At 39.4% G+C, this 27,760-nt stretch overlaps 1 protein-coding gene across 2 annotated transcripts in view; it reads right to left on the reverse strand.

Annotated features, from left to right (window-relative positions):
* The window catches only part of CHD1 (chromodomain helicase DNA binding protein 1), a 54,986-nt gene extending 35,826 nt beyond the window's left edge, over positions 1–19,160 (reverse strand). For both annotated transcript variants that reach the window (XM_086770524.1, XM_086770523.1), the window contains exons 1-2: positions 18,799–19,160; positions 16,947–17,149 (exon numbers count right to left, since the gene is read on the reverse strand). In XM_086770524.1, the coding sequence (XP_086626650.1) occupies positions 16,947–16,999 (53 nt within the window). In that variant the 5' untranslated portion in view covers positions 17,000–17,149; positions 18,799–19,160. The remainder of the gene's footprint in view (positions 1–16,946; positions 17,150–18,798) is intronic.
* Between the last annotated feature and the right edge of the window lie 8,600 nt (positions 19,161–27,760).

Raw genomic sequence — 27,760 nt, forward strand, 5'->3', positions numbered from 1 at the left:
CATATACTTGAGCTGCCAGTTTATTCCATGAGCATATTTATTTTACACTAGACTTAATATACTTAGAAAGCATAATATTTGAAGACAAATATTTATTTTAGGACCATTCAAAAACTTAAAAACATTTGCATTTCTGCAACAACTTCTCCTTCACAACGGAGATGAGTTAAAACTTCAGTAAGATTCCTCATTAGGTTAATACTACCACATTTCAAAGCTTTAATGAGAAAAAACATTGGAATCACACCAATACAAAGCAAAATAATTTCAAATTATACACATATTGAGTGCAACACTTAAAAAACAGAGTAAACATGAAGTTAGAATCAAAAATTATAAAACCAAAAACTGGTTATCAAAACCTAGCTGATCTCTGCCAGCACAATTATCTGGCTGAAAGTCAACTGGAGCTGGAGTAGGGTGAGGAGAGGGCAGATTGATCATCCTCTGCCCTATAACGTACTTAATTGACAACATTTTAAGACTACAAAACAAAGCAAATTTGCTCCTCTTTCTGCTTTTGCTAACACCAACAAAACTGTATCAGTAAAGAAGAAATCAAGATAGTAATAAACCTACTCCTGTAGACTGCACCTCAATCAGCCATCTGCATCTGTGAACTTTGAAATAAAAAGAAACAGAACACGGTGAAGCTTCCTTGTTGCAAAAGGGGAGATACAGAGAAATACACTGCTGCTGGGTTTCCTTGCACATGCCAAGAAGACAACTGGCAATACAGCCACTCCCAAATTTCCTATTTTTGTCATCAAAGGCTTACTTCAGGCATGGTGCCATAACACTAACCTCATTTGCCAAATAAACCAGGGCACTCGCTACAGAATATGACCAGAGTTTAAACTGTTTACCAGAAATTAACGGCACTCCATTATGGTCTTCCAAAGAGATAATAATTGTAATAGTGTTCTTGTATATAAACACTACCTTCCCTTTAATGCTGGGTAAATCAGACCATTCTAAAACAACAGTATTTCTCAGCATAGTAAAGTGCCATAAGTAAATGTCAGGGGGACTGTGGAAGTCATCACTAAATATAAATGAAGAAAAACAGAAGAAAATTCATCTGGAAGAAACCTTGAGACACAAGCAAATACCAGCCAGACAAGCCGCAGTAACAAAAAGCCACCCAAAATATCTAAATTCTACATAACCTGGGAGGAGGGGAAGGGAATAAAATACTTCCACGCAGGAAAAGACTTGCTCAAAGACGGCAATAATAATGTGGATTACCAAATCTAAAAAAGACACAAAACACTAAGCCATAAGGATGGTAATTAAGTTAGCTTTCCATACAGCAGTGAAATATTTCATGCACACTAATACAGTACTAACTATAGATTCAATTGCACATAAAGCCAGAGGCAACCAAAACAAAGTACCTCTTTTCTAAGGCAGTGTGGGGAAACTGACACTGGAATAAGCCACCTTGGTCAAACAACTTGCCAACGTTAGGCAAAACATGTAAACCAGCTACAGAGAGACCAAAGAGAGAAAAACAAACAACAACAACAAAAAACAAAACCAAAATTTCCAGTTTACTTAAATTAGTAAGCAAAAATCACGTCAGTTAGATTCACAGTTGATGGGAAATTTTAAACTGTTTGATGTTTTTGAACACACAAATTAAGCGGTAAGTTCAAAAACAAGGGCACTGAGATAGGAAGAAGTCATCCAGTAGATAATTCTAGTTGCTCTGGGGTTGGATGCAAAAAACCCAACTAAGTCCCAGCCTTTTTGTTTATTAAGGGATCAGCTAGCTATCATCTAAGGTCTCTGTTAAGTAGTACCACACTGTCAACAGATGTGGATCATATAGTATTCAATATTCGGACAAACTCACAGACTCCTTACCTTGCCAACTAGCTCTCCAAAAAGGTGGGAGTGTGGGAATGAATTCCCATTAGGCTTACAAGCAGGACCAGCAAAGAACTGCTATTTCATAAACCCTGCTTCTCACAATAAATTTGCCTGATTTGGAAAAGGGCAGACTAATACAATCCAACTGAATATCAACTAATAGTGACATCTGACAAGAGTAAAAATCTCAAAGTCAATACTCAACCACATTACTAATAAACACAGACTACAAAACAAACCTGCAGGTAAAAGTAAAAGGGACGGGAAGACAAAGAAAGGAAATTAAAAGAAGCAAGAAGAAAGAACAAATAATAATGTTCACCACAACTGATTTAAGGCTGCTCTAACGATACCATGTATGAAGGACAATGCAGGATCACTACTGTAGACTAATAGTTAACTGGTAAATAGAACAGAGAAAACCAGAAAAATAAAATTTAAAGGCCATAGCATCAACAATGTCTTACTAATCTTTCTTATCCCACAGTGTTAAATCAGCACAAGGAAATGGGAAAGGACAAACGGAGTAGCAGCAAGTAACTTTAGAACTAGTGAAACAGCAAGGACTTGCTAAAACATTTATCAAATCTTAAGATGACATGGCAGTATCTGTACATGCTTAAAAAAAGCCTGAAATTAACTAGCAAAAAGAACTATAGGACTTCACGCATACAAGACTAGTCTATGTTGGGCAGAGCTTACTTCAACTCTAATCCAAATTAATACAGATGTGTGAAACTACACCAGTTTCTAGCTATATACCTCCTCATGTGCACCACACATTCCTAGAGTCTTGATGCAATTACACCATATACAAGAAAACAGGTAACATTAAACAGATAGGACTTCATTTCTACTGAACTGTGAAGAGCTTCCCTCTTCACTGGCCACACCAAAAGTAACTGATAGGCTCTGAGGACTACCAGTGCATATTTATTTCAACATGTTCTTTCACACCATGTTTCAACCCAAGCTTCAGCAGAACTTTGAGTTGGAGGAACACCCTATAGTACAACAGTACTATAATCCAGAAACCTAAAGCTCTTGTTTGCAAAGGTGAGAGGAGATAGGGTAACATATGAGTAAGTTCTGCATGAACACATGCAATAAAGATACATTCAGATTGTCAACACAGTACTGAGCAGCATTGTGTGACATGTAATACCTATAAATCCCCAATAGCAGCAACAGTCCATACATCGAAGGACTTTCCTCTGATAAGGTTAAAGGATTTGAACCAACAGTAACAGTGATGGGGAACCTGAGGCAAAACACAAACCATACAGTAAAAGCTACAGGTTAAGTGCTCAGTTTTCAGCATTAAAAAATATTTTCAAAATTGCAGAAAAAATGTGTTATTTTTCTTTTTACCACTTAAGTCACTGCAGCCAAAAATCCCACATGTTTATGTCAAGATCAAAACATCACACACTTTTGGGCACAGATTGTGTCCTTGGTTTTCCTCTACTAAAATTTCAAGTTATTTTACACTAACACAGGTGTCATCATGAGAAGGCTGAAGAACTAGGAACTCAGTTCACCCACTCTTTCTATCAAAGTAATTGCCTCTGCTGGGTAAACCTATCTCACATTTTTCTAAAAATCAAGAAAGCCACCAAAATATACAAAAGTTGGCTTGGAACAAAGGAAGAAATGTTATGTGAAGAGGAGAATAAAGAACTACCTTCTCCCTCACAACAAAAGTAAAATGTTTCTGTGGGGTTTCCTATCCATGTCTCTTAAGCAGCCTCCTTAATGAAAAAAAACAGGAACCTGAAAATGAAGTCCTACTGAAAAACTACTATAGCAGTAGTTTTCAGCTTCAACCTCTTCAGCACAGATACTAGTAGTTTGCTACACTGTATCAATTCAACATTCAGAGACCAATCTTCTCTAGCACCTTGCCTCTGCAGAAATAAAATCACTGGCACATCATCTATACTTGGCTTTTTGGTTTTGTTTCACATGTAGTGTTGACTTACATAAAATTCAACAATGAGTCATTGCTTCTCATTATCACATGAGCAGGACCCAGAGTCATCTTGCCTCAGGACTTAACTGAGAAAGGTATCTCTGAAAGCCAGCCTCCCTGCTGAGTAAGACAATCCATACTTCCGCTAACTGATATGAGAAATGCCAGGATTTAACTGAAGCCTTTACCGTGCTCTAGGGAGCCAATCTTTTAGCTGTACTATTTGCCCTAACGTGTTCATGAGGCAGAAAGAGCTCCCTCCTCTCCCAGCCTCACCACACTTCATTGTCAAGACAAAAACTACTGGCACATGAAGGCAGCGGTCTCCAAAGAGCGGTGCACGCTCCCAGGAGGTGTGCAACACAGCTCATGGAGATAGGTGAAGAAAATATTGGAACTTCTCTTTAGAATTATTTTTAATAAAAACAAACAAATAAACAAAAAGAACCAAAACTACAACAAACCAACAACCCAGAAATTCAGCTTTACAAACATTTTATATATGGATTGACACTGGTGATTTTATTCAGTTCATGTGTCTGAGGCTCCTGTGTAACATATGGCAGAGGAGGTGTCCTGGGGGAAGCGTATGCTCCACAATGCAGAGGGATGACAGTGGTGCAATCACTCCTTCATTCCCTTTCTGTGCCCTGTGACACACTGCAGTTTGCCTGGTTAGGCGGATTATATAACTTAGTTTTAGTCAAAGTAACCCTCACAAAATGGAAGAGCAGTTTAAAAAGATTCCTGGAAAAAACACAGTAGACTGAAGATAACACTAATACTGTGAGCACGAGTGAACAATAAGAAAAGGCCAGAGCTGACACTTCTGCTCCTAGTACAAGCTCTTCATCAGCCACATTATGAAGTAAAAAACAATGACAATCTAGTCGCATCTGACAAGAAGTTAGAAAAGAAAATTGGAATTATCAAGGCTATTTGAAATATGTATTTACATCCACTACTGTTAACAATTAACATCATCCTAAGTGTATACTGTGCCTTGAGATACTAGCCAACAATTGCATGAAGCCATCCCCATCAGTAAGACGTTTGAAAAGTAACCACCCATAACACAAACCTGTTTTTTTCCAGTAATGTTTAAGTCATGTGATACTCAATTGTGTACTTTAAAAAATAACACTAAATTTAATGACAAAACTTGAGAAGCCTCTTTTGAGGTTCTTTTACCTAACAGCAAGGGACAAAAATGCCACATGCTATTGGAGAATTTACTTCTTGCTGCTGTAAAAATGGCTGTTGTGGTTCTGGCTAGGAACCAGAGCAAGGAGGGGAACTGGAGCTGGTGGCACCTGCAGCTGGGGGACACAGCTGGAATCACTTACTAATCAGCTAACAGCTGGGACAGTTTACCCAAATTGGCCAAAGGGCCATTCCACATCATGTAACATCACGCTCAGTGTATAAAGTGTGGACTGTGCTACAGGGCAGGTTCTTGCCACTTCGGAGGGAGCTGGGTATCAGGGTCTGCTGTGAGCTACTGTACTGTAAATTACACTTAAGTATATTCTGTTATTGGTTTTGTTTTCCATCTCTGTTTTTCCCTTCCTTTGGTGTTCTGTTAAACTGTTTTTACCACAAACCCACAAGTTTTCCCTTTCTTTCTTTCCTGATTCTCTTCCACATCCCACTGGGGCGGGTGGTTAGGGGAGGAGTAAGCAACTGTGTGGTATTTTAGCTGCTGAGTGGGGCTAAACCACAACAATGGCTAAAATAAATACATGGAAAAAAATAGTGACAAACTAAAGTGCATTTCTTCGTCAGCAAACACTGTTGAAAGACACATAGAAAACAGTGGTGAAGATTTGAAGAAACAAGTACTAGAACAAATCATGCACTGTAGGAGGCTTGATCTATGGTTGGATGAAAGTATAGATGCTTCTAACACGTCCCAGCTTATGGTATTTGCTAGATTCTGTTTCAATGATGAAATACATGAAGAACTACTTTTTTTGTGAGCCACTAAAGGAAAGATGTACCAGAGAAGATATGTTCTCAGCAGTAAATAACTTTAACTAAAAAAAAAAAAAAAAAAAAAAAAAGGCAGAAAAACTGTGCAAGTGTAACCACTGATGGAGCAGCTGCTTTGACTGGAATAAAAAATAGATTCTCATAAGGGTGACAGAGATAGCACCACACATGAAATTCATCAACCATGAGTAAGCTACTGCAGCAAAGAATCAGGAGCCAAGAAAGAGTGAACCAAGTGTGAAAGGATGTCATCAATGTGGTTAATTTTATGAAAACAAGACACTTAAATAGTAGTATTTTTACAATACTTTGCAATCTGATGGGGAGCGACCATACAAGTCTTTTGGACCAACAGAAGTTCACTGTTTAAAAGCATCACTGACCCTGAACTTAGTTTTTGGCCAGCTCAAGGGGTTTTGTTCATTTGTCTGAGGGGGGAGGGAGGGGCAGAACAAAACAAACAAACAAACAAAAAAATCAAGTCTTTAAAATCTGCTGACCTTTTCAGTGCAAATAAGTGGTCCCCAGTAGCATGGTACCTTGCAGGTATTTTCAAAAATATAAACACACTTAGTGTATCCCTTCCAGATAAAGGTGACATTTTAACAATGAGAAAGCAACTGCTTTTCAAAAGGAAGTCACGCTATGCAGAGCACATTCTCAAAACAGATGCTTGGAAAGGTTTCCATTATTATGTGATTTTATCGCCAAAACCAATGCATGTCAGTTATAAAAGCTATCATCTCTGTACACTTGAAGAGTCAAAGAGAGAAATTTCTAATTGTTTAAAAATCTTCAAAGAAGTTTTAGTGGGTTTTGAACCCATTTGCTAAAAACCTAAAACTGCAACTGCTTCAGATTAATTTGCAAGAACTGATTGACATTAGGACATATGGGCATTTACTAGCCAAGTTTTAAGAAAAACCTTTGCATAACTAGTGGATAGGACTGAACACATTAGTATCATGATCTAGTAAGCACAGTCAACGATGCACTTCTTCCATTCAGATCCATGTATCTTTGTGAGGTATCTTTTTCAGCTACACCAGTCATTAAAACCAAGTATCAACATAAACTGAGCTTAGAACCATACCTTCAAACTGCTGCATCATAAAGTGTTAAACTAAGATTTAAATAAGTAAGAATATTATTAATTTTTTTTTAGTGGGTGCAAAAGGAGGGGTTTTTTTTTGCCATTAACAAAGTGAAATATTTACAAATATCAATAATACTTTAAAAATTTATATTTCTTGTGTATGTTTTATACTGTAGGTATTAGTACAGCAGTAGATGTATATAATTTATAAATGAATATACATACAATGGAGGTGTGTGCTCAAATATTTTTTATTGATAGGAGTGTACAAGCAAAAATTTGAGACCACTGCACTAAGTAATAAAAAAAACACATAATGGAGAGAAGCCTTCCTTTCTCCCTAACTCAGACATATTAGGCAAGCCTTGGCTATTAAAAATGAACATAAATCTGTAATCCCTTTCACAGGATTACTTATGACCCTCTTCCACATGAGCAGTAATTCAGATTAAATCCTAGTATGCTTGATGCTAACCCTAAGAGTAAAGATCGAATTGTCTAAGAAAAGGTACGTACATTTACAAATGCATTCAAAAAGAAAATTTAAATCCATCATCTCCTCACAGTAAAGGGGTAACACAGGAAAAATGAACTTCAAAGTTTCCCTTTAACTGCTCCTACCTTTGCTCCGTGTTTCAGCAATTTTCACACAATTCAAACAAATATACAAGCAGCAGTATGAGCACTTTGAAACACTCTCAGTCCTTACTAACACATTCACCTGTTGGTAAGGGTTCTAGAAGAATAACTTCTTCTGACATTGTTATCGCTGCTCCCTCCAATTCCCCCTATGGTGTCAGTACCACCCACAGAGGGAACAGATTCAGCTTTTTAAAACAGCCTCTGTTTTCATAAACATTCTAAAGACCCAGTGAAGAAGTGGAACAAACAGGCAGTATTTCTTAGGACTGCTGCCCTGACACTGAAGTATAAAACAGCACAAACCAATATAAAATTTAGAAAAAAATGAAATAGATTTCAAACGAAGAAGTTTTTTGGCAGTTTTCAATTTTAGTACACACACATTCCACACTGCACTGTGACAAGTAATTTTTGCAAGTGCTTAAACTGCTATATGGTGTAATACCTTCTCCCCTTTCCCATGGAGCATGGCATTGCTGACACGACTAAGAAAAAAGGCAACAGCATGTAGAACTCCTATTACACTGCAGTGTCCACCAGCATCACCCAAAGTTTAGAGAGCTTGTTTGCCAGAGTTTTTAAAACATAATTGTTTGAGGTTTGAAGTTCAGAGGAAAAGACATACAGGATATAGAAGTTTCATACAGATTTCTAGTGGCTCAGATGACATTTTCTTAGTCTCTTGCAATGGATACTCTAACAGCCAACTATAACAAGGCAAAACCAATCATAATCAGTTTGAGAGAGGTCTACAAGCTTTTCAGAGCTTGAAGACAAGTAATCTCTTAGTTTAACAACTTGTATCAGCAGAATTCCAGAAATTGTTTAATCTTCCTTGAAGTGGAAAAGGAAAGGAGATACAATCTAAGAAAAAAAGCACATATATTTTTCTATAATCAACGGAAGCTACCATTGCAAACCAAGTAAGTGAGAGCATTTCACACTGTACTAAAATTTGACTTTAAAAATAGTTGCTGCATTAAAAAAAAATACATTAAAATCCTGTCATAACAAGACAGTTTACTTGCATTAAAGAAATAGAACCTAAGTTCTGTAACAAACACTTAAAAAACATTAATTCAAGGAGATAATAGCTGTGAGGTAGTCACTAACACCCTTGGTCACTTTCATTTCCACCTTTGCCTATGGGGTTCTTTAATTTTCCCTGCATTTTTGAGGCATAGTCTATAAGCAATTCCTTCTTTAGCTAACAAGCTTTAAGATGTAGTCTGAGGTAGTCTGATGTAGTCTAGCTAGGGTCCATAATTTGACTAACTTTTCTTGCAATGAGTAATGCCCACTAGGGCAAAGTAGCACCACTGACCTCGACAAAATGGCACTACTAACTACTGACATTCTGGAATCATCTCTCTAGAGGTAGGATGCAAGGAACATTAAATATTTCAACTATGGACTGGAATACTGCCACTATTACTTGTCATCTGCTGTCTAATGCTGTTATATAATTACTGTCTCAGGAACAGAGGAGCAGGTCCCCTGCTCTTTAGAGCTCCTCTTACAGAAAAGGAGAGATGAAGTGCTTCATTTCTTGCCACCTTCTCCTCCTGTACAGGCCAGGCTTGTTGGTCTTTGCTTAAGGTGCTTTTTTTACTGGAAACAGTTCAGCAAAAGGCTGAACTGCACGCCATACCCATCATGCTGTTGACACTTGAGGTGTAAGCAGATGGAGTAAGAGTAAGAGAGATGTTTTGGGTACAACTTCACCAGCCTTATGCCTGTGCATCTGTATCCTCTTTTCTGCTTCCTCCATAAAGTCCTGTTTAAAACTGGAAAGTAAGATAAAATCTCCCCTATTTTCAGTCGGCTAGCATAAATTAGGACTTTCCTGTCCTTCCCCTCATCCTTTCTGAACATAGTCAAGACAGCCTCTCTGCACGACAATCCACAGCTGGAGCCTACCTTCTTCGTTCAGTCTTCTGGTAGAAGAGTCATACATACCTTAAACATAATCAGAGAAACAGTCAGCATAAAAGACTTCATTCTTAGTTAACTATTCACTTGTGTTTGTCAAATTTACCCTATTCTACCGTGTCACATTATGTCTTCCATTTGCGCTGGTCTTGTACTGCTGACCTCTTCTAACCAACTTTCTGGTCTAACTTGCTTTTTTTTTTTCCTGCCTTCTTCACTGATGAATGGGCTTCCAAGAAACAAAATGCCAACAGAAATTATAAATACTAACAAGACTAAAATAGGAAGTGTAGTTGGCGCTGTTCAGCCTGGAGAACAGGAGGCTCTGGGGAGACCTTATAGTGGTCTTCCAGTACCTCAAGGGGGCCTACAAGAAAGATGGGGAGAGGCTGTTCAGTAAGGCCTGTTGCGATAGGACAACGAGTAATGGTTTTAAAATAGAGGGGGTTAGATTTAGATTGGATATTAGGAAAAAATTTTTTACAATGAGGGTTGTAGAGCACTGGAAAAGGTTGCCCAGAGAGGTGGTGAAAGCCCCATCCCTGGAAATGTTCAAGGCCAGACTGGATGGGGCTCTAAGAAACCTGATCTAGTTGGAGATGTCCCTGCTCCTTGCAGGGGGGTTGGACTAGATGACCTTTGAAGGTCCCTTCCAACTCTAACCATTCTATGATTCTATGAAAACAACAGGGCAAAGCATGTTAAGCTACAGAATAGAGGTGTTGTATACATAATGTAGACAAAAAATACAGTATTTGCTAACTTCAACTGCTGAAGACCATTTGTGCTCTTTTAGGCACCTAACTCTACTATTCAAAATTGAATTCTGGGTTTTGTCACTCATCTAAGAATGTGTCTCATAAGCCTTCTTCACTGCTGCAACTCCAAGCAAATTACATATATTTCTTATTAAAAAAAAAAAGAAAAAAAAAAGAAAAATCAGTAAAATGTAAACACATAATGCTGCTTTAAGGTGTTCCTGAATAAGAGATCTTACATTACATTCACCGTACTTTGTTCAACTGAAAAAAACCAAACACAAAACTAAACAAAGAGAGCAATACATAAGACAGTACAAAACAGCAAAACATCGTAAAATTTTTGGAAATAGAAATAAACATGATGGATAAAGCAAAAATTATGATCTCTTCAGTACTGTTGGAGTGAGACTATTTCTCTACCATGCAAACAAACCACAGCAGTGATGACAAAGTCAGCTGTCAGTAATAACTTGCCATAGCAGGCATGCAACAGTATATAGTAAAAATGTGTAACATGTTCTCAGGATGGGATTTGTACTTGAAAATGTACAGTTTCATGCATGTTGACAAACTGAGGTGAAGTCTATAAAGAGCACCTTCCAGAATATCTAGTCAAGAAACACCTCTCACCCCTAGTCCTTGAGTCAAGTAGTTGCATACAGCAGTACATGTCAAATGTGATTTGCTATGGATGTTTGACACACAGAAGTTATTTGCCTATTCTTTTTTATAAACAGTCTCTGGATACTCCCTATATATTCAAGGGGAATTTATGCTTGAAGGAAGTATTTATTTACAAACTACTTTCCAAGAAAAGCAACATAGCTTAATGAAGTACCAAAGGATATAATTTTCCACATTTGATTTTACCTGTTAGTTTTTCAGCCTCCCCCAATAAATACCTATGCAATGAAACTGGAGAATCTGAACAGATCACTGAAACAGATTTTTAAAAAGTATCCTGACCCAGAGTCATAAGTTCTTTTCAATAGTCTTAATTTAGCTTCACCAGCTTACACCTTAAAACAAAGTGCCCCTGACAGGATCACACAACGAGGAACAAAGTCTGCTAATTTACACAAGGCACTAGGAAGAGAAATCATAAGATGGAAAGCTGCACAAGTCACACTGTAAAATAACTGATTGAGTATTTAGATTCCTGTGTAAGGTCTAGGTTAATAATGGATCCAAGAGCAGGTAATCTGTTACCACTGATTTCAAGTGCATTCATTAAGTTAAGCTACTTTAAGAATCTTCCATTTTAAGAACAGCAGGAACGAGTACCAATTTCAAGATCATAAATTTTTTTAAAAGATTACTTTCTGCTTGGTGTTTGAAAAGCATCTGAAATGACAGTGGACTGTTTGGTTTGGGTTTTTTGTTTTGTTTTGTTTTTAAAATAAACCAGAAATTGAAGGAAGGCAAGCATATGAATATGAACAGTCCACTCAAAATGCGCAGAAGTAACAGACACTAAATGCCAAACTCCTAGAAGTGCAAGTTCACAAGTAAGTTTCTTCAGGCAAATGCTATGTAAGTGGTTTTTAGTTTTATATTTAAAGAAATCTTAACTATTTAACTTGAATTAGATGCATAAAGAAGATTTATGTTATTTAGCACCACCAGTAAAAAGGAGAGGGGACAAAGAGTATAAGGTTCAGGCTACGAAGTGTTATTTTCTGTCCTCAGCTAATAGAAAGCATGAACTCAAGTGAATTTTCCTGATACGGGCTAGCAACTAAAAGAGATGCTTTATATTTCCAGTTCTGCAGAGTATTATCTGCTGTGACTACTATAAACTTTTCCCAAAACAAAGGTATCAAAACTACACTCATCATCTACCAACTTTTGTGATCCTATGAACCGCATTGCAAGTCTTTATTTCAGAGCCCCAAGACAAATATCTTAAGACTGCAAAGAAGTTCCAGGAATCCTTCACAGGCAGGAGGTATCAGCACACTACTCTGTTGTGTAAAGTGGCCATGCTTCGACTTGAAGCTTGTTCCAGAGGCAATACAGTGATGTTTTTACAAGAAACTCCTTGTAGATCACCAGCAAAAAAGTATTAAATGGAATTTAATTAAAAAACAAAACAAAACAAAACACTTGAGAGGCCACATCAGATACAGGCAGTTTCTACACTGAATCTATCACACCACTTTACTCAGTTTTGAGGAATGTGAAAAGCTCGCATCACCTAAAATACTGATACTCTTATAATGGTGGAATTTAACCTAAAATATGTGGAACAACTACTTGCCAGCCAGTTAGGTTACACAAAGACTGGGATCTGGATAAATTCAGCAGGAGTCCTGAAGCCAAACTAGAGACCGTACACACAATGAAAACTGTATCATGAATTTATGATTTCTGCTTTCAGTCAGAAAGGTTTCTAGACAAATAATACCTGGGTTTTGATACCTATTCTCTCTGAACTCTTCCAAAAAGAAGCAAAAAGATGCCTGAATTGGGACACCTTATCATGCTTTAGTATACTTAATTCTGTAAGAGATCATTCCTGACTAAATAGCAACCTACTAACCAAAGAGAAGATCACTGCTAACAAAAGTGAAAAGCTTGCTTTACCCACTAACCGTTCACAGCAAGTTCTACCAACAGTTTCCTTTACCATTCAGGTACTTTTGTTGATCTGAGAATTTCAGTGCACTAAGTATGTATCTACATATGTATAGCTTTATGTATATGCTCTCTCTTGCCCCACACACATTTTTATTAATATTTCTACTAAACTTGTACCAAAAAGAAGCCAGCACATGAGAGTAATTCTGCAAATACACTTGGGAAATCTCTGTTTTAATTCCCACTTAGATCTCTAGCAAGGAAGAACCTTAAGCCATGGCTTTCAAGTAATCTTTTTTACCTCTTACAGAAGATATGAATTTATATAGTAAATTCAAGCCTGCTGACAAAGTCTAGTCTTTACTCAACTACCTTTTGTGGTACACAGAGTATTCAATCCACAAAGCAAATGAAACCCACTGAAATTACTATCTTGTGTTAACATCAGTTTTCAAGTGTGTAAGGAATGGTATGAGTCTTTCATGTAAGCAGCTGCTTTCTGCAAAAAATGGGAGTACAATATATTCCAGCCAGCTACTTTCTGGTGAAGCTGCTCTGAGCACATCCCTTTTTACCTACAGAGAAGGAAGGTTTGCTCAAGTCCTCTATACCTTGTTCTGCAGGAAACATAGGAAGAGTAAAGAGATGGAAAATCAGATTGTTATTCAATTAGCACCAATGTTGCACTTCAGCAGTCCCTGTTCTACCTGGAGCGTCTCTGGCAGTTCAGGTATAACTGCCCTTCCTTGCTGATTAAGCTTTCTTATTACTATCTAACTACTATGTATGTACTTGTATTCAAGTTTACAACAGAATGCTTTCAAGAACACTACCCAAAGATGCTTTGCTTAAGAGTCAGATTCTCAGAGTATTGCTATAACGTTTTTGTGTCTACATTCACTTGCTGTTCAGGTGAACAATATCTGTGATACTTTTACCTTGAGCTACTGAAAAATATTCCAGAATAATGGTTCAAGTAAACAAGCAGTAGTCTCCACTGTAATTATTACACAGAAAACAGAATATCAAGTAACAAGATTAGGTAATAGAGTTTATGCTAGTCTACAATTTCCATCACTGATTTATAGTTCCAGAGATTGCTGAAATAGGCAAGGAAAGTACAAGCAGTGCAGCCAGCTATTCAACTGTGAAAATACAAGAGATGCACTTTTCCACCTGTAGCAAAACAGAACTTCAGACTAACACTTGCAGCAAGGGAAAGTTTTCTGTTCCTCTACAAGACAGATAAATAGATGTAATGCTGGAAGGGAATGAAGGAGCATGGCAAATTGGCCATTTCTTCAGAAATAATTCACCTTCACAGCCAGAGGGAGTAAAGGACAGCTACAATTCCTTACCACAATGCTGACGAGCGCATAAAATCAAACGTTCATGATCAGTTCCTTTTGCAAATCATGGTGCTTCCATAAAACAATACAATGCAGGATCCATGAGACCTGTTTATTGCTGTAAATTGAGCCCTGATCCTCTACTTAGCTTTCTGAAGTAATGATGGTGACTCCTCTAGATCAGGCTATCTTGAATTGTTATTAAGACTGTCACTCCAGAAGGACAGCAATGGAAGTTTACACAAGACAAAGGAAAGTGAATGGCTTGACCCCACTTGTAAACTGCCAAATCTGTGAAAGGACACAAATTCGCAAAGATTTGTACTTATCACCAATGCCACTGCGTTCATGTCTTCTTTTCTATCAGTTCTTGAGAGTTTGGATCTTCTTTGCAACTTACAGCCAGCAGCAATTCTCAATTGTTTTCCTTGCTTGTTCCACTTCCCTACCTAGCATTCTGAATGGAACGGGACCACTAGAAGCTTAGTAAATGTATTTTGCTACTGATCTCTACTTCTATTCTGTAGAATTCACATTTCCAGATTTGAAGGCTAAATACAGCAACGCTTCTCAAGTTACAGTTAGCTATCTGTCTGCAGCTGCAGCTTGCTAAGGCGATTCACTCCCAGATAAACATGATCTAGAGTTCTGGAAACTTATAAAGAAGAAGAAGAAAAAAAAAAAAGACTAAACAACAGTGGCAAGCCACATAAAGATACTCCGTAAGCATCACACTCCTTTTGCAATAATTACTTTAATAATGGAACTAGGCTACACAGAAAAGGGTTCCATCATTTAAAACTGTAAGCTTTCACTTTTCATTTACAAAAACAGTTTCCTAATAATGCGAGGCAAACAAGAAAACAAGATTTCCAAGACCTGCCTCTGAATTAGGCTATAAGTTAATGATTGATCTGAGCCTAGGAAAAAAAAAGTTTTTAGCATTTTAAAGTTTCTAAAACTTTAAGATGTGCACAGTGGAGCATTAAAGATGAAGAACAGAGTGTTGCTTCACAGGCAAGTATAAAGTTTTGAGTACGATGCGTTGTCCTGATACTTACTTTTAATGAAGTTGGCGGGAACTTCATGATGTTTTTAGCTGCTTTAGTCTTACAAGTTGCTACAGCTTTTAAATAACTTTGGTATACTGGTATCTATGGTCAGTCACAGTTGGATACAAAGTAGTTCTACCACATAATCTTTAACAAGGTTGTTTCAAGTAGTAAAAAAATTCACACACAAAATCGTCAGACCTGTCCCTGGTAAATTCATGTTTGTTGGAGGTCTTATAGTTCAGAAGAATAGCCTTGCTCACACCATTTTACTTGTTCACATTTCTCTTCTTCCCTGACAAGCATTTTTTTTGTTTTTTAAGGAATCAGGAATATTCCACCCCTTACTCACAAAAACCACAGATTTCTTTTCTAACTGGAACAGTATCAACTTTATCAGAAGGAGAAATCTTCAAAAATGGTTATGTATTAGAGCTTACAAATTACTCACAAGATTGAAAGTTTACTGTCTTTCTAGGACATTCCTTTGTGTAACAGGAAGCTTGATATAAAAATACACAAAAGTTACTAAAATTTCTTTAGTTTTACTGTTCATAGATTTCCCTGCAATTTGCACCTAAATTCACCTAAACACTACTCTCTTCCCCTGCTTCCCACTCCACCATACATTGGGCTACATGCAAGCATAATAGCCAGCACATGCTGACTGATCAGCTGGAAATTATATTCTTTTTGCATTTCTATACTTTCTACCCAACCGGAAGTTTTCTTAAAGTCTGCAGAACACACTTTTCTTTATGATCCTCTGACTGACAGAATCAGGTAACTGCTTCAACAGGCTGCAATCAGAACAAGGGGCAGAGAGACAGATGGGTCGACTAACAGTATGGTCACAACCACCTCTTACAAGCCTAAAATCACTTTTTATTTGCAAATTTAGTTTGACTTCCTAAACCTTCAGCATCCACCAAATTTCCAGTTTTAGAAACATAAACCTTCTAGCGCAGGAGAGACTTTTTGAACTTAGCATTGTTCTAGAACGAGAACTTAATTTCACCCCTACAAATTGGATGTCATCCTGCATTGACGCAGGGAAGTTCTGATCAGGCTCTTGCAAACATGTGAACACTGTACGCATGCTAGAAGACTAGCATTTAACATTAGGAGTGACTTTTTTTTTAACTAAAAAAAATGGCTGGAAAACTGTACTTTCACTTCAGAAAATAAATACAAAGTTAACATTTTCAGTTATATTGCACTGACAGCTCTGAAGAAGGAAGAATAATGAAGTACTCCATAACAAAAACTAAAATGAACAGCTCACTGCTCCACCTGTAGAGAATGTCTAGTTAGGGTTTTATACAACAAATACTACGCAAGTGTGCCTTGCACTTTATGGACAGTAGTTTTATTAAAACATTCTAATCAATGTTTCAGCTTTTGATACTTTAGACTTTTTTTTCCCCTCAAGAGACTGTTGGATGCTGATGTGGTTTTAATACCATTTAATCTTTATTACACAAGGCACATACAAGACTACTACGACTCTCAGCTGAAGCAATGGAAATGTAACAAGCAGATTAAGTACCTGCAGAAAGCACATCCAGTTCTCCTGACTATGGTCTGCTTGCTAACCAGTAAGCTTCGGCACCAAGTTCAAAAATAAACCACTTTTAGCAAACAAAATATAGGAGAACATACAGTCAAGAATAACTGAAATGAACAAGTGCTTACCTTGACTCTCCACTACTGTTTCTTAAGCTTTCTTCATCACTGTGCCCATTCATTGTAAATATTAAGAAGTTTAAGAGATAAATAAAAGTCCACTCAGGATACAAGGTGGATATTAAGAATCCACTTCTTAGTACTGTATGTTTTCCAGGTGATGTGTTTGCACTAGTTTTCTCTGCGGGTATTCACGTTTTTTCCCAAAATACCTAAAACAGTAAAGGAAAACATTGGCACAACTTGAAAGTACATTTGCAGCTAAAAAGATACCAAAAATAACTTGGTCTTTCAGTAACACTGAAAGGGAGCACCATGTTTGACGTCATGTTTTTAAGTGAAAAATATCTTTTTGTGTGCTACCTGTTCATGGTTGATTATGAATCACCATTTTCTTATCTGAAAAAAAAAACAAAAAAAAAACCAAAACCTAAAATCTTTCCTGATGGCTGTGAAAAATCAGAAGAAAATTTTCTCAAGAGAACAGGTCTTTTTATTAGTTAAACCTAAAAAACCTTAAATTACCAAGCAAAACTCACAAAAGTGTGAAAGACTTGTCTTAGCTTTTTCCTCGACTGCAGTTGGGTCCTGGCACACAGGCCATTACAGTTCTTTACGCAACTTTTCATTGATGGTGCTATAAAGCTGGCAATTTCTTCTGAAACACCAGCTGCTTAGTAAAATACATTTCCTGTACAAAACATGATGGAAGCATTTCCAGATACACACATAATGCTTACATCCAGTTGTGGGTAGAAGCAGGAAGATAAAGACTGCCCCGTTAAAAAAAAAAAAATCTGTCTCAACTAAATGAAACCAGCAAGACCCCACAGATGGAATGATCATTATTTCACATACAAGAGCACCTGAAATCAGATCACTGCAGTATCCGAGGGAGCTAGAGAAAGTTTAGGCTCACGGGGAAGGGACTGCAAGTATAAATTCACTGATAATCAGATAAAGAGCAGCGCCTCTCACAGATTTAGTGGTGTGAAACCGATTAAGGGCTCGCCTGCCGGTTGCCTGCCCCGAGGTGCTCTCCTCTAATTTGCAACGGCCCAATCCAGAGCTCACCGGGTGGGTGGGGGGTATGCCCTACGCTCAGACACCCGGGCCACTCCGGCCAGCAAACAAAGGCGACGAGGGAGGGAAAAGTGACAGGAACGAGCCCTGGAGCCCCACAGGGACCGCGAAGCGAGTTCGGGGACCCCACGTTGGCGGGGCTCCTAGCCGCCTGCGCCCGCCTCCCCTCCGGGCCCAGCACCCTCAGGACCTCGGAAAACCTGCTCCCTGCCACCCCGCTTCCCGCTCTGCGGCGATCTCTACCGGGGCCCCGGCCGCCCGCACCGCGCTGCCGCGGCCTGCCGCTCTCCTGCTGCCCGCCCCCAGGGCGCTCCCACGGGAGCCCGCGGGCCAGGGCCGCCTCCCGCCCCCGGAGACGGCTCTCGGCCGGCGGCGCGGCCTGCACAGGCGCCGCTCCCAGCCAAGGCTCCCAGGCAGCGTCTCCAAGGCAGCCGCTGCCCTCCGTGCTCGCCTCCCCCGGCGCCCCCCATGGCCAGAGGAGAGCCACGGCCGCTCTCCTGCCTCCCAGGCGGCTCAACGCTGGCTCCCCCAGCAGGAGCCAGCGAGAGCGGCTCGACCCCGCTGCCCGCCTCGGCTCCTCGCAGCTCCCTCCCTCCGCAGAAAACAGCGAGAGGGCCCAAGAGCCCAGCCCTGCGTCGGGCATCCAGCTCCCCCCGGCCGACAGCAGGCCCCAGGCCCCACCGCCTCTGCAGCGCCCGCTCCCCCCTCCTTCGTCTTCGGAAGCCGCACAACTCCCGGACGGCGAAAGAGAGAGGAGGCATGGCGGGCCTCTGCCTACCTGCGTGCGCTCGGCCCGGCCCGGCCTTCCCAGGGCCGCCTCGGCCTGCGCTACGCCCCACGGGAAGGTTCCTGCCGCAGGCCAGGGTCGGGGGGCTGCTCCCGCGGCGGCGGTGGGGCCTGGGCCGCCGCTCCTTCCGCCGGCTCCCGGCAGCCCCGGGCAGTGGGTTCGCCCGCCGGCTACGAACAATGGGGCCCCGAACCGGGCAGGGAGAACCGGAGTGGAGAACCAGGGTGGTCGCCGCTCCGCTCCTCTCTTGCTCTGCTCCACCACCGCTTCTCAAGTCCTGCCGATCGCCGCCATCACGCTGCCGCTCCGCTCGGCCTCCCCCTCCCTGGGTCGGATGGAAACCCCGGGCGTGATGTCAGCCCTGCGCCCTGGGACCCAGCGGCAGGAGGAGGAGGAGCCACGGCCGGGGGCGGCGGGCAGCGCCGCCGGGCCGCTCAGAGCGGGGGGAGGGCGGGGGCGGCGGGGGGCGGATGGGTCGTTCGCGGGCTCAGGGGCCGGCAGCAGGCTCCCGCGCTCGCTGCATGGAAGGGGAGTGCGAGGCGGCGTGGCTGCTCGCTGCCGCCGTCCCCGTCCCCGTCCCCGTGTGAAGGCGCAGGGCCTGGCTGGGTGCGGAGGGGCGCCATGACCCGCGCGGCGCGGCCGCCTGCCCGCTGGGGCTGCCCGTTAATCCTTCTGCGCAGCGCGGGGTTTGTGTTTGCTCGACGGTTTTCGGTGTAAAATCAGAGCCTGACGACAACACGACCGCATTTCTTAGTCTTAACGAGGCGGCTAGAAGTGGTACTGGGCTTACTGAAGAAGGCTGGGTGCGCTGCTGCTGGGGGACGCTGCTCGCCGTGCGGATTGTCTGCGGGCTGGCCTTCCTCCTTCCATTCCAGACCTAACGCCGCTCTTTCCGAAGCGCCTAACGTCTGCCGTTAGTTTAACGTGCCTCAGTTTGGTTATCAGGGAAACAAACGAAAAAAAGAAACGAACCCGGCATAAAAGACATAAGAAAAAAAGTCGTGTAAGTTGTGTGTCCAGAGTGTCTCAGAGTGGCAAAGGAAAGCAGTGGCCGCTGAGTGAGAGTGTTCCGTAAACAACACGATGCAGCAGCCAAACACTGGAAAGAGGAAGCACCTCACCTGCCTTCTTCCCTTTGCAGGCACATGGAGGCAGTTTTGCTCTGTCACTCTAAAGGAGGGTTGTAGGGTCATTGCTGACTGACATCTGGCACCAGACCTTTCAACATTTATTCACTTAGAACCCAGCATGAGCAAAGGAAGTCAAGATCAGCGTTAAAACACAGTTTGCTCTTCGACAGAAGGAAGCAAGTCACGGTGTGGGTTCACTCTAGGAAGGTGGTTATAGTAGCTGTCAAATGAGTTCAACCTTGAAGAGTTGTGTTGGCTGGGAGCCAATGCCTGAGCCGCAACCAGTCAGCTGGAGACCTCTTGGGCCTATAGCTTACCTCATGGTTGCTCTTCCAAGATGAGCAAAGCTGGTTGCCTCAGCAGGCAGGCGATGTACCCACCACCTTTTTTCTGGGTTGCTGGGGTTTCCTGGAGCTGCACCTTCTGCCCACCAAGCAGGTTGTGGGATTGGCTGCCACCCACTGTGACTCACTGTCTAAGGAGCAGAAGAGGTTAGATGAGGCATATACAATAGCCCAGCTCCCAGGCACCTTATAGGAAAGTACCCCAAAATCTCAGTGGTTGATGGTACAGAATAATTTTTCCCCCTAGAGTTAAAAAAAAATACACCAGGAATTGCTCAGACAAGAAAGCAGCTTCAACGTTTGCAAGGAGGCTATATTACACTATGTTCCTTACTGAAGCACAAAAGTTTGCTTAAGTCAGCTTAAGGGAGAATATTTTGTTGTGCTCTACAAGAGTGCTGCAAGATCAATGGCCTGAAATAAAAATCAGAATGTCAAAATGAAAGGAACTGTTTTAAATTAAGGTAATTCATACCAAAACACTTTACCAAGGATAGTTCAGACACAGATTTTTATTACTGTTAGGGATTTGATAATTTTCAGGAAAGAAACAGTGGAAAGCCACTGCCTTGTTCAAGCAGAAGGGATAAGCCTTAAGCGGAAATTGTGGACTAAAGCAGTTATCTGCAGCATGCAGGAGGTAAAACCAAGTTGATAAGAATTTGGGTACATGCTCAGGGTTAGGTGTACAAATTATGTGACTTACATTGATGAGTAACTTGAATTACATAGATAAATAACAACTCATTTTTCAGTGGGTTTTAGAGCTGGTTGTGAAACTTCCCATAGGTCAATATAGATATGTAAATACAAAATTTATGCCTTTAATATCAATATAATCCACAGAATCAGTAAAATCTTTAATAATGCAATCATGTCTAAATACAAATAAAAGGAAATACATGAATTTAGAAGTCCCTTTCTGTTTACAGAATCTGTCTTGTAAAACTGCTACACTTTATCTGGTTGGAGATATATAAAAAATGCTTAGGAAAGAAAGGAGATTGGGAACAAAAGAAAAAAAAAAAGAGAAAACTAAATAAATTCCAGCAATTGCAGTTGCTCAAGTACAGAATGCACTCAATTCTTACTAACCATCCAAAAAGCTAAACATCAATGAAGAGGGCACGTTAATTAAATTCCTCTATTTTTGCTATCCAACTTCCTGTCAAGTTCCTGATTATTCACAGAGATACAGTGACTTTCATCTTCTTTTCTTTATTTCTCCTCCTTCCTACCCCTCTGTAATAAATAATGTACAGAAAAGAGTTTTATTCTGCTAGAAAGTATCTTTCCTGGCAGCTGCTTTGAGTCACGTGCATAATTTTGTTTTAATACATGTTAATTTTTAATCCATAGTAACATCAACAATAGTAATCAACTTCAGTTAACAAATGAAAGTAAAGTAGTATTCCTGTAAGTCCAGTAAGTTGGTTTAGCTGTTAGTACAGGAATTAACAAAAACTATCTACTCTTTCAGGAAAATAAGGGAGAAAGTCCAGGTTTTTTTTCATTTCACATGGCAACTAGTACTTTGTCTTTTGCATAGTTAGAGTTACTGTTGTGACAGTTTCTAGATTTCAATATTGATCACACTGCACATACAGTTTCCTTTTTGGGCTGAGGCCCCAAATCTTCAAGCAAATGTGCTCATTTTAAATATGAGTAAAATGTCCTGGCATTTCTCTAAGTGTTTATGGCCTCTGCTTCATTAAGATGGTCACATTCTACAAGATTGTCTGCATGATAGGAAGGTACTTATATTAAGTATATTTGTAATAGCTTATTTTAACTATCAAATGTAACTAACTGTGAACTTAAGACAGAATGAACACTACCATGAATTAATAATCAGAGTGAGTGCTAGAGAATTTTACCAGCAGCACTATGAAGATTTTAATGTTTTTGTTACATATGGTTCCATTTTCAGATGCGCAGCACTTCTAACCTCGTCACAGTTACATGCAGTCCAGCATGTCAGATGTCCTTGGAGAGCTGCCTTGTGGTTGCTAGAAGGTTCTGGAGTGGGCAATGCTGTTTTAGATTAATTAAGCAATACACACGTATATTTATCTGCTATCAACATTCTTTTGCCAGAAAGGCATTTATGTGTAAACTTTATCATAATCTGTTACTATTGGGTGGTCTGCTATAAACACTTTTTTTTTTCACTATCAACAGCAGTAGTTTTCATAACCAAATTAATAATGTTAAACATACTTCCTTTCCAATGAAGAGCAATTCTGAGCTTTTTTTAATAGTTGCATGATTTAGTTAGGTTGTGAGATGCCTTTCTTCTTCCTGTCTGTAGCAAACATGCTAGCCTATGTGCTCACTAATATGAATTGTTTCCTGAACCCAGCAGTTAAAAATACTGGCCTAACTTTGCAACCCAGGAGATAACCTCCATTCCCTAAGTCTTCTAAATATGCACACACCCTTTCATTTGTGTTTGAGAAATTAAGGTGCCTCACATTTGGTAACCTCATTTGGAGTCACTGCAATGTAAGGCAGGTTTAAGATTAAAGCAGAATAAATTTCTGTTTCTGCAAGATATGAATTGAACTCCTAATTACAAAACTGGGAAGAAGTCTTCATTTTTAGTATTTTACTTAATAGCTGTCTAAGCTTCTTCAGTTTCCTTCACCTAGATTCTTTTTGGTAGTCTCTCAACTGCCTTGGAAATCCCTTTTGAAGGTATGGTTTCACAATGGTTTAAATTAACTGGAGTTAGAGTTGCTGTGATCCTATCCTCGTGCTGCCATATCAGGCCAAGACTACCTCCTCTCAAAAAGTACTGCTCTCTGAACTAGCTGACCATACAGCTGCTCATGGAGCAATCCTTGTGCAGTAAGATAGCAGCAGCAATTGTTACTTAGAGTGATTAGCAGTTTCTGCAACAGTATTGTCCTGGTTTCAGCTGGGATGGAGTTAATTTTCCTCTCGGTAGCCCACATGTTTTGGATTTCATATGTGAAGAAGGTTGATAAACGCACTTAGGTTACAAATTGTTGCAAAAGAGACCAATGATGCTGTCCGGCTTCCCAGGTTTTGTGAATGTGCAGGTGCAGGAAGCTGGGAGGCATATAGTCAGAACAGTGGACCCAAACTGGCCAAATAGAGTATTCAATGCCATAAATGTCACACTCTGTATTTAAGTGAGGGTGGACCAGTGAGCTCTCGCTTTTCTCTTGCTGTTCAGAATCGTTCTGGGATTGTTTGCAGGTTTTTTTTGTTTCGTTCCTTGATTGCTGCCCAGGACAGGCTGTATTGGTCATTGCGTCATCAGATGGTGAGAAATCGTGTATCATTTGTTTCGTTTTGTTTTGGTTTTTTTTCCCTCCTTGTAAAAAAAAAATCCTATTATTATTATTTGTGTGTGTGTATATATATTATCATCACTTTACTATCCTAGTAAAGTGTCTTTATCTCAACTTACATGTCTTCTCTTCTTCCTGATTTTCTCCCCCATCTCCTGGGGAGGGGGAGGGTGAGTGAACAGCTGTGTGGTACTCAATTACTGACTGGAGTTAAAACATGAGAAGAATCTGCAGATCTTTCTCCACATCCCTGTGAAATATGGATTTTTCTTTCACATCAGAACTTGTGTGTATTGCATCTTTAGTCAATTCCTTCTTTCCTAGATGACATAGTAAAGTATGTGTGACATTCCTATCTTAGAAGCATTTCATACCACAAGTAGTACTAACTTCTGATACAAATAGCTTTTAGTCTGTATCAAAAGACAAATACATGTAATGCACAACATTTTAAGGATGACTGGACAGAGGTTTTTGTTGTGACAGAAAAGCTATCACCCATGGGAATAAGCTGTCTTTTACTTAAACTGTACAGGTTTCTGGCATCTCAGCATGCTTCCAGGATGTGGGTAAGAATATTTCTTGTGCCTAAGGTGCCACTGATTTACCCCATCCCTATACCCCCTCCACCTCACCTGTTCTTGAGTTAGATTCATGCTTATAGACAAAACATAATCAATATACAATCTAAGTTAGGTGCACTGTTACACAATAAGCACAATCCATTTGAATGTCTATGTTTTCAGGTTATTTGCCTTAACTTTTTTTTTTCAGTTGTAGTGGTTCATATTTATCACAGTATCTTATGCTAAAGAAAAGATTTATCACTGATCTGCTCTTAACATTTAGAAGCTCTTCTGGAGAACAAAGCTTTTTCCTTTTCAAAGTACTGAGGCCTTAAATACTGGATCTAGCAGCCTTCAGTGAGGCAAGACAGACACAAGAAATATCCTTAACTAAGCACTAAGTTATGTGCTGATTTCTTCCCTTTTTCTTATCTTCTTTCTAAACAACTCTCCCACTAGTCTTAGTACTTTGATTTTTCTCCTTCTACTTTACTCTTCTTCAGTTAACTCTAAAACACTTGTGCCTCATCAGCCAGCCAGCTGCACAATGCTAAAGATTAGGGAGATTAAGTTTAGAAGAAAACAAAGGTGACAAAAAATCACTTATTCTATAGAAATTGCTAAAAGAAAAAGAAAAGAAAAATATTCTGTGCTAGGAGGAAAAAACTAGTCTAAATCTTTTATCTATTTAGCCTGTGGGCCACTTTCAGGGTGCTTTTGTTAGAAATTAGTTTCTTTTAAATCCACCAGTTGTTTAGCTTTTGTTTAGCTGATCAGAAGTACTTATTTCAAAACAATTTTGTGTATAGATACTTACATCATAGTAAGATACAAAGTTTTGTTTGTTTTAAATGTCATTAATCTGTAGATACTTAAAATGTAGGCAGATTTGTTAACAGCAGAGCATGGAAACTGAAAATATGAAAGAAAAAAAAATCCTAATGACTAGTTAAATAAATTGGCTAAATTTGACCAACTAACTAGTTTTTAAAATAATTTATTTATAAATTTCTTAAGTTATTTATGCAATCCCTATGAAGTACATCAGCTTCAAGTAAGTTATTTTCAGTCAAAACAAAATATAACAGTTTCAACTGGTACAAGTGTATACATAAATTTTTTTTAAATATATGAGTTTAATTAAATTGAACAACAAACTGATAACTGGGCAAGTATGATTCAAGACTTTACTTACAAATTTCTGCCTTATCTGGACAGAGTATCTGAACATGATTTGAACATCTGAACAGAAACATTGGATCAGTGCACTGACTGAATGTTTTGCTGAAAAGATCAAAGAAGTAATTAAAACGGTGGCATTCAAACGGTTATAATGAGACTTTAAAGTTAATATCCACCAGGCCAACTGAGAAAAGTTCACATTTTTCTTTAGAGTACTGTTTTGTTTGGTCTATCTAAATTACCATTGATTTGTTGGAGACATTAATTCTCTCCACAAGCAGCTGCAGGCTGTAGACCTTGCCTGCCTTATAAGCATGGTGTCTGTTAGTGTAATCTTCTCGATGTTTAGCTAGAGAAAGTGTAAACTGAGATTGAAATAAACTTTTTCTTTTTTCTCCCTCTTAGGCAATAACCTTTGGTATTTTCAAAATAAAGACAAACCTGTGCCTATTTGTTGCAGAGACAACCATGGACTGTTTTAGACTATGTTCTGGAGTAGGAGAAAGAAATTAATTCTTGGAGATTTACTTAATCACAGTAAGCACATACATGTTTGCAGATAACAATAATAAATCTAGCATCCAGAGAAGAAACTTACAGTAAGGATCCTTCAGGCCACAAGTAGTCTTTGTATAAATAATTGTCAGATAATAATTTTAAACGTGGCTATTTTCTTTCTGTAGCCTTTCTTCTTTTCAGTCAGATTGATCATATACATAATAATTCTTTCAGAGGATTTTTAAAATTAAAAAAAAGGAATTTTTATATTGAGAGGAAGAGGAGTTTGTAATGCAGTTAATTCCAGATATTTCATTTGTTTACCTGTGCTTTAGAATCTGATAATAAAATAAGTCGATTGTTTTTTCTTCATTGTCTATGATACCTTCATTCTGTGATGATATCGCCAGTCTTTAGTTTCCTATAGTTTCAGTGTGTCTGGAAAGGGAAGGACATTTTCTGATATGGATGGAATGTAGATAGCCTGGCTTTGTTATAAATATATCTTTGGCCTGTGCTTTAAGTTCTTCCCACACTGTTTTCAACAATCTCAGATTGTTCTGCTCATGAAAGTGCAATTACAGCTGTTACTGTAATTATTAAAAGTTGTAGCCTCAGCCCATGTCCTTATTAGGAACGTGATATTTGTAGGTCTATGGGTTGTTTTTAGTTTTTTTTTTTTTTTTTTTTTGACGAGGCAAGACTCGGGGAGGGGGACACGCTTAGTACTTGTAAAAGCTGAGAGCTAGACATACCAAAGGCAGATTTCTTGCAATTTTAATTTGAGAATCTAATAAAGCCTTCTTTGTTGATGATAGTAGGAAGTGGTAACTTCTAACAATGACCCCTACTAAGTTCTGGTTTATAGTTGTCTTATCATACACATGTATTGAATTAGTCTACAAGGTAACTTAAAGGAAACTGTTAAAAGCCAAAATAAATACTGCAAGATTTAAAGATGTATGTTTGAAGTAGCCTATACTTCAACAAGCAGACTATTTGGTTTGCTGAAGCAAAATGCAATCAAGCCTGATATTAGATAGGTAGGTAATATTAGTGAAGCTTTTTTTCTAGTATATTAGCTCTCACTTTGAGGCTCCTATATTATTTGTTTTCAAATGATCTCACTTTGTGAAGTGATTCTATTCATAATTAACCAATTTTGTTAAGTGTTCTAAATTTGCTTTCTAGTTCTAATTTTAGTTGAAAATTAGCTCATAAATTAAAGATTAACACATAAGTCATTGGCATAGCTAAGTTTTGGCTGTTCAAGAGATGCTGAAGAAATCAAGAGAAGCTGAAGAAGGGTGGGGAGCAACAGTCAGCTAAGTAAAATTAATTTCAGAATATTGTAATCTCCAAGCCTTTCTGAGACTACTTGGTTTGCATGTGATAATCATCACTGTAAGCATCTGTGATGGTTTAGCCTGAGTTACCACATAGTTTCTCACTCACCCTCCCTGTCCCCAGCAGGATGGGGGAGAGAATTGGGAAGAAAGGAAAACTGGTGGGTTGAGATGAAGACAGTTTACTAAAATAGCAAAGGAAAACTACAATAATAACAGAATGTAAGGATATTAAAATGTACAAAATGAACGATGTACGTTTTCTCACCACCCGATGTCCCAAGGACCGATACACCCTGTCCCGAGTAGCGGTCACAGAAACAAAACTGAGCAGCAAGTAAAGGAGCAAAAAAGGAGGCCAGCAAAGTAGAGATAATGATGCCAGTGAACGAGAGAGAGAGATGGATGCCAGGAAGGCAGATACCTGCCCTGGCCAATCCCCACTTATATACTAAGCATGACTTTTATGGCATGGAATACTCTCTTTGGACAGTGTGGGTCAACTGTTCTGTCTGTCTTTCTCCCAGCTTCCTGCATCTGCACATTTGCGAGACTTGGAAAGCCAGA

Source organism: Chlamydotis macqueenii, chromosome Z, assembly GCF_036417535.1.
Source record: "Chlamydotis macqueenii isolate bChlMac1 chromosome Z, bChlMac1.mat, whole genome shotgun sequence".
NCBI lineage: Eukaryota > Metazoa > Chordata > Aves > Otidiformes > Otididae > Chlamydotis > Chlamydotis macqueenii.